This window comes from Onychomys torridus, chromosome 3 (genome assembly GCF_903995425.1).
Source record: "Onychomys torridus chromosome 3, mOncTor1.1, whole genome shotgun sequence".
NCBI classification, from domain to species: Eukaryota; Metazoa; Chordata; class Mammalia; order Rodentia; family Cricetidae; genus Onychomys; species Onychomys torridus.
In genome coordinates this window covers 51,144,937-51,151,935 of record NC_050445.1, presented here as the reverse complement: position 1 = coordinate 51,151,935, position 6,999 = coordinate 51,144,937, and the positions used below count along the sequence as shown (strand labels likewise).

Here is a 6,999-nt window from a genome sequence, read left to right as displayed (position 1 = left end):
ATGAAAACACTTGTATCAAATACTACCTGGCATGTGGCATTTAAGTCCAGTTCAACATAGTCACCGTGCTCAAATCTAGGCTTACTTCCTAGTCTCTTTCCTCCAGCTCTTTGCCCTTTGCTCCAGTTCTCTCAGTCCACTGCACTTTTCTATGTATGTGAGGTTGGCATTGTATATCCCCAAGATTGCCTAGTGGAGAGAAACCCCCAAAAGAATACTAACATTTGTTGAACTCTAGTTAATTTCTAATGGTAAGGCCTTCTTCACCTACATGATACAACTGTTGCCCGCTGTCCCCTAAGATTTGTAGACATTATTATAAAGTTTAAAACAGTATCCATGTATACGTATTTAATGTAAATACTTACCCTGACCCCCCAAAGGGCTTTCAGTACCCTTAGATGAGTAAATGATGCTGTATTTGAAAATTATACTTTTTGATAGTTGGAACTCTATTTGTTTGCTTTTATTTCAGCCAAATATCTACTACTCTGTAAGGGTAAGCCAGTATGTGGCTAGCTAGTGAAATAGCAGCATGCAGGGTAAGTTTTATGACTATTTCTAAATGGAACACAAACATGTTATATAAATAAGTAACCAAGTACAGCTAAAGATAAGAAAATACAGCAAAATAATTTCACTAATTCAAAATTTTATTTGGTGTGAAAGTATCTTAACTGTGAATTGGATAAGTAATTTCACCATTAGTTTTAGAAGACACACTTCTAGAAAATATTAGTTTTTTTAAAATCAATGTGCTATTAGAAATATATTGAAGAAGTTAACTCCAAATTCATTTATTGACATCTTTATGTAGGTAACTTTTATATCCATTTAGTTACAAAAGTTTTGTAAGAAAGATAACACTTTTATTGCATTATTATTTCATATTTTACAAGTCATAATGCAAACTCAGAAGCGTAAATATATATACATGATGCAACCAGATGGCAATGTAACCACTAAAAGATCCAAAATGTAAAACTAGAATTTTAACAGGCAAAATACTTCATATGGCTTTTAATGGAAAATAATGGTTTAGAAATGTTTTGTTATTGCCCCGTTCAAGTCATTCCCCACCAGGTGAACATACAATTACCATCTCCATTCCAAATGGTACATTTTATCTAAGCCAACCTTGTACATGTGTATGCAACATCTATAAATATACACATATGTACATATGTACAGATAACAATATACAGTACACAGACATTTCTGTTTTAATACCCCTGAACATCTTGATTAAAACTAAAGCAATGTTTCTATTATAAAACTACTTGGAAAGTTGCCATAACTTCATGGGATCGAAGTTTAGTCCTACAGAATTAACAGGAAAAAAAAAATGTTAGGTTATAAATACATTCTTTACAAAAAATTGAATAGTGGTCCCGCACTCATCCTTTATATTACAGGAAAATGTTTTTATTCATTGGAAGGTATTTACATCTTCTTATCCTTGGTTTCTGCATGAAAAATACAAAGGAAGTTAAGGTGATCATGTGGTTGTAGGCAGGCCTATTTGTTAGGTTTTTCTACTTGTTCGTGTTTGTCTAAATTCCAATTCTCTTCTTTGGAGTTGTTATTGATTTCTAGTTGCCTTGTATTACTGCTGCTGCTGCTTCTCTTGGTGTTCTGGGAACACTGGGTGGCCTTACTTCGAGGAACAGGAAGAAAAGATTTAACTCTTGAGACACCCAACTCAGTCTTTGATTTACTGTTGCTGCATTCAGTGGTTTGATGGCTGCTGAGAGGACTGGCTTCCTACAAGAGAGGAGAAACCAACAGGTTTATTGGCATTGCCCACTTAAGTTGTCAGCCCCCATTCCTCTGCCCTTGTTATCTAAGCAAACTTGCAGGAGTTTCACCTTGTGTGGGGAGAAGCTACCAACTGACTACTGTAGCCTTTCAACTTGATTTTCATGAGACTTGTTTCCTAGCATCACTGCATTCTTAAATAAATGCAGCCATCAGGGAGGCAAGTGGTGAAGAATCTAAGTTTCTGTATCAATAGGAGTTGCATAGAACTTTAGGCCTGAGAACATCAAACTGGACAAGCTCAATTGTTATAGTCTATCTTGTCCCCTCCAAAGGCTCATGTATTAAAGGCTTGATTCCCAGCTGATAGAGCCAATCATTGAAAGGCACTGGATCACAAACATTCTGACTTAATCAGATCACTGGGTTTGTAATTTGATGGAATTATTAGGAAGTGATGTGAACTATAGGCAGAGCCTCATTGGAGGGATTAGGTAATTGGATGTATGTCTTTAATGATGGTATGTCTTTAAATTTTTTATTTACATGTATATGTGCACGTGAGTGTATCATAGCATGTGAGTGGAGGTCAGTGAAGTTGTAAGAGTCTGTTTTCTCCTTCTACATGTAGGTTCTGGGTATATCGGGGCCTCTGTCTCTTTCTGAACTTGACTATCATAGTGTTCTGTTTCACCACAGGTCTAAAAACAACAGAACCAGCTACCAAGAGACTATAAACACTGAAATCATGAGCCAAAATCTGCCTTTTACCCTTTTCAATAATTTCTCTTAAGAATTCATTAGAGTAACAAAAAGCTAACACACCAACCGAGGACTTCATAGACAGATCTTCATATTAGGCTACCTTGGTTAAGTCACATTTTCATATATAATAAAATAGGATTTAGGCCTTTGCTAGAAAATAAATTGTCCCAGTTGTACAGAACACAACAAAGAACATAAGAAAACCACCCTACTCTAGTGGAGTGAAATTCTATTAAAGTAAGGCTCCTGCTTAGCAATTCTGTGACCAGGTGGCTCAAAATCTTGTCTACGTGGTCATCACATTCTGCTCTAATTTGTTAGTGTTGCAGAGTCACTGCAATTACAGGTCAACACTTCCCACTTCCCATAAGGAATATGGCGGCTAGATGGCTCAGAGTGTCTGCACAGTTGGACAAGGGAGTTGGAAATTCCCCAATGCTTCCCCACTTTCATTCAAGGTCCTTTGGCCAGGGTTGTATTAAATTGCACAAAGCTCTGAGACAGCGAACATCATTTTGACAGTAACCAGAATTTAACAGGTCAAATTGAGATGACTTGGAGTGGAGAGCAGCAGCGTGCCTTTAACTGGCCACGGTATACTTTTGAAAGGCTGAAATCAGTGGTTCTTGAGGTTGGCCCCAATGCTGGGATCGGCTGGGCACTGCTGACAGCTGATCTCCCAAGACTCAGATTTAAGTGGACTTAGGAGGGGCACGGGTACATGGCTTTAAAACACCTCCCACGTGTGTGAAGAGCAGCCAAAGTTATAAACTTCCCTCAACTCTTCTGCATTGAGCTCTTCAGTGGTGGCGCTGCTCTGAGCCTTCCCTAGTCACTCAGCTGGTGACCTTTCCTTGATTGCCCATTCTGTTGTCATTGGCACTAATTAGTGAGCTCCCAATGAACTCTCAGTTCTGCTTGAGGACTGCATTTCGATCCACCAAATCAACGTAACTAACCTTGCTCCTTCACCTGCCTTTGAAATTTAATCTTCCTAAGGAGTCTCTTTTGGTATATTACAGGTTAGTACTCTTCTTTCAACTGAGTGGGAGTCAGCTGTCAGGTTTTTTTATACCTGCTTTTCTCTCTTCTACCTGATGTAATGTTGCCTGCAAAAATCAGTAAATAATTATGATATTGTGGCAGTGTTGGTGGAGCAAAGAAATGTATGTGTATCTGGGGGAGGGGAATTAAAGTCCCAACTTCTTTGGTTTATCTTAGGTTTGTCACTAAAAGCCCTTTCTTAAGTCCATCTCAAATCTCCTTTTCTTCCCATTTTTGCTTTATTAAAGTCCTAATAATTCCCCCATATGACCACTGAACCACCTCCAGAACTTCAGAGACAGCTAATTAAAAATGCTAAGCCAGCTGCAAGCAACTGTGACCTACCCTTGTCTGGAGCTTTCAACACTTCGCTAATGAGTGAAAAGCAGGGAGTGGGCATTGTGAGGCCTAACTCACATGCATCTGTAGGGGAAAGAAGGCGAGGCTGCATGTGGCCCGGGAAAGAAAGAGCTTTCTTCCAGACACACTTGCTCTTTAGGGCATCATTAAACAGTTGCATTCTGTTGTTTTAGGACCAATGGCCTGCAAGTGAGCCTGGGAAGAGGACTGAGCTACACTTACCAGTCTGTGCTCTCTTGCAGCTCACAACACGCTAACAGCACAATGAAAAATGAAAGACAACCACCATCTTTGTAGCATGGCTGGTTTTCTTTGAAACACTGTTAATGCTGTCAAGTTGTGAGACACAAGAATTCATATTATTGTTTGAGTATCAGACATCCTTCCATTAGCTTGTGAATTGGACGCTGGGTTCTGTGCTGCTTGGAGAAGTTCTAGGAACTTCAGGAGGTGGGGTTTAGGCAGCAAAAATTAGGCCAATAGGAGCGCGTCCATAGAGTGTCTTGTTTTTGGCAGCCTTCTGTCTCACTCTTTCCTTCCTGTGTTTAAAGGAAGTAAATAGTTCTCTTCAGCCACATACTCCCCCAGCCATGATGTTCTGCTTAAGTACATGGGCCAAGTGATCCTGAATTAAAACCTCTGAAGCCATGAGACAAGCATTCCCTCCCTTATATTATTCTCGTTAGGGATTTGGTCAGAGTGACACAAAAGAGAACTTGTCCAGCCCAGCTTGTTGGGGATTGAATGGTGAGAATCATGTGCTGAGATATGACTGTGAAATCACAGTAGACACACCATAGCTTAGCTTCATGTAGCTTAATCGCCGCCCTAGTAGGGGGTATTAGTTCCTTTCCTGGTTGCTGCGATAAATTCCAGGCAAATTCTGGGAGGAAAAATGTTTATGGCTCAGAGTTGAAGAGACGCAGTCAGGAAGTAGAGAGAGGGGAATGTGGTTCTGTGATCACTCTATCTTATTCAGGCCAGAGCCTTAGTCAACAGGGTGGTAGTCATCCACCTCCTATGTCTGTCTGCTTTCTCTCTTCAGTTCAACCTTCCTAGAAACACCCTCACAGACACAACAGAGGGGTGTTTCCATGTTGATGCTAAACTTAGTGAAGTTGAGAAGATTATAAGTTGTGGACTAGCCTTATGTGATAATTTGATCTAAAATACAGTAGACTACATATGTTACTTAGTGGTACACCACTGTCTAGCATGGGGGAGGGCCTGGATTCCCTCCCTGGCATAACAAAAAGAGGGGGAACATGTTAAAAGGTGTAATATAGAATGAAGACTGTAATCTCACCATTTTTTTTCCCTGAATTATCTTTGGTAAAGCACTGGGATAATACCAAGGCCCAAAGCCAGAAAGGAGACAATATGGTGTGTTCTCTTTAAGTCTGTCCTTTGATATGGACAAGCAGAATGGCTACACAAATTACTAAAAATTCTCCCATAACAGCTAAATGTGTGTTCGGGTATCCAGGCCGAGAGTTTCTGGAGGCATGAAGGGGCTAAGTACATGGAGGCTCACTTGGGCTTAGTGTGGGTCACAGAAATTTAAGGTATGAGTATGCAAAATAAAATATATGCCTAGGGATAGTAAGGAAAGATGTTCCTAACACCCTGGCAGCCAACCATAGGTTTTAAGGTTATCTTTCCCAAAGATCTTCAAGCAGGAGCCTTAAGGATTGTTTAATCCTTGTTGGCTTCAAACTTCTAAGTTCTCCGTATAATCCTCTAACAAAAACTCTGATTTATTTTCCTAAAGTTGTTTTACATATTTAACCCTAGCAAAGTATTTTTAAATCCGAGCAGGCCGTTCATTCAACACTAAGCATTTTCTGCACACCAAGAAGATGTGATGATCACTCTAGATGTTAAAGGTAGAAAGAGGAGAAAACTGTGGGCAGATGATGTGTTGCCTCCAACATACAGGGTTATCTCCAGGGTGAGGGGGTGGAAGGAAGAGGAAAAGGCCACCAGGAGGAGAATACAATTCGTAGGTAGGAAAGGTAGATGAAGGTGCATTAGCCTCTCTAAAAATATATTTGGAAATAAAGAAAGTGTGTAGGAAGTAAAGACGAAGAGCTACTTTTTGGAGCACTGGATATTATGCCTGGCTACACATACGAATCCAGGGTCCCAGCTGTACCCCAGTTTAATTGCACCAGAACATTTAGAGGGTAGAGTTCAGGAAGTACAGATTACCAAAACCTTCAAGTAGATGTCATTATGCCACCAAAGACAAAGACTTTTGCTTTCCAAAGATCAGTCTGCATTTCCATCATTTAGGTAAGAGGGAAACATTCACTATATTTGTCATTTCTATTGAGGACTTACTTCTCCTGCTATGTCAAGAGACAGTTACAGTCCCTCACTGTCAGAGCAGAAAGGAGTAACACTGGGCCAAGGCGAGAAGGTTCTTGATGGAGTGTGCCTTCTGGCCATGGAGGAGAAAGTAATTTCAGTTAATCCAGAGTGCTCTCACCTCTCAAGGGAGTTCTTTCCTGATAAGAGGAGAAACTGGGCATGGAACCAAGAAATGCTAGGGGAGTTGTAAATAGGATAGAAAAGGAAGGACTCTGCCAGCTTCCAGACAGCTGGGATACTTTGCCCTCTGCTGGCAGTTCCTGAGAAAAGCATCTTCTAGATGAGAAAAGTTGCCCCAAGTGTCTTCACTACAAAAAGTAAGAGATCGGATGCAGCTATCCTAAAACCCATAGCCAAGTGCACATTTAAACCACCAAACAGATCTGAAGAGGCCATCAGGACAAAGGACACTTCTGTCTCTTAGGGCTCCCTTCTAAAATAAAACTCACCTATCTGCTTGTGGCTGAAATCATTTTCACTACTATGCTCTTATGAACAGCCCAATATTATTGTATAGTAGAAAAATAAGGTTTCTCTAGCAAACATTTAAACAAAAATCAATGTTCTTTAACAAATACTTTTTTCAGTGCAGGAGTTTGAACCTAAAGACTTACATATGCTAGGAAAGCACTCTACCACTGGTCTATAATCCCAGCTGTCGGATAACAATATTTTCATACAAAGAATGACTTGGTGCTA

The 6,999-nt window shown here is 40.1% G+C and overlaps 1 protein-coding gene across 3 annotated transcripts in view; it reads right to left on the bottom strand.

The window, feature by feature from the left end:
- Positions 1 to 632: 632 nt before the first annotated feature.
- The window catches only part of Cttnbp2 (cortactin binding protein 2), a 163,948-nt gene continuing 157,581 nt past the window's right edge, over positions 633 to 6,999 (bottom strand). For all 3 annotated transcript variants that reach the window (XM_036182419.1, XM_036182420.1, XM_036182418.1), the window contains one exon: positions 633 to 1,764. In XM_036182419.1, coding sequence (XP_036038312.1) covers positions 1,519 to 1,764 — 246 coding nt within the window. In that variant the 3' untranslated portion in view covers positions 633 to 1,518. The remainder of the gene's footprint in view (positions 1,765 to 6,999) is intronic.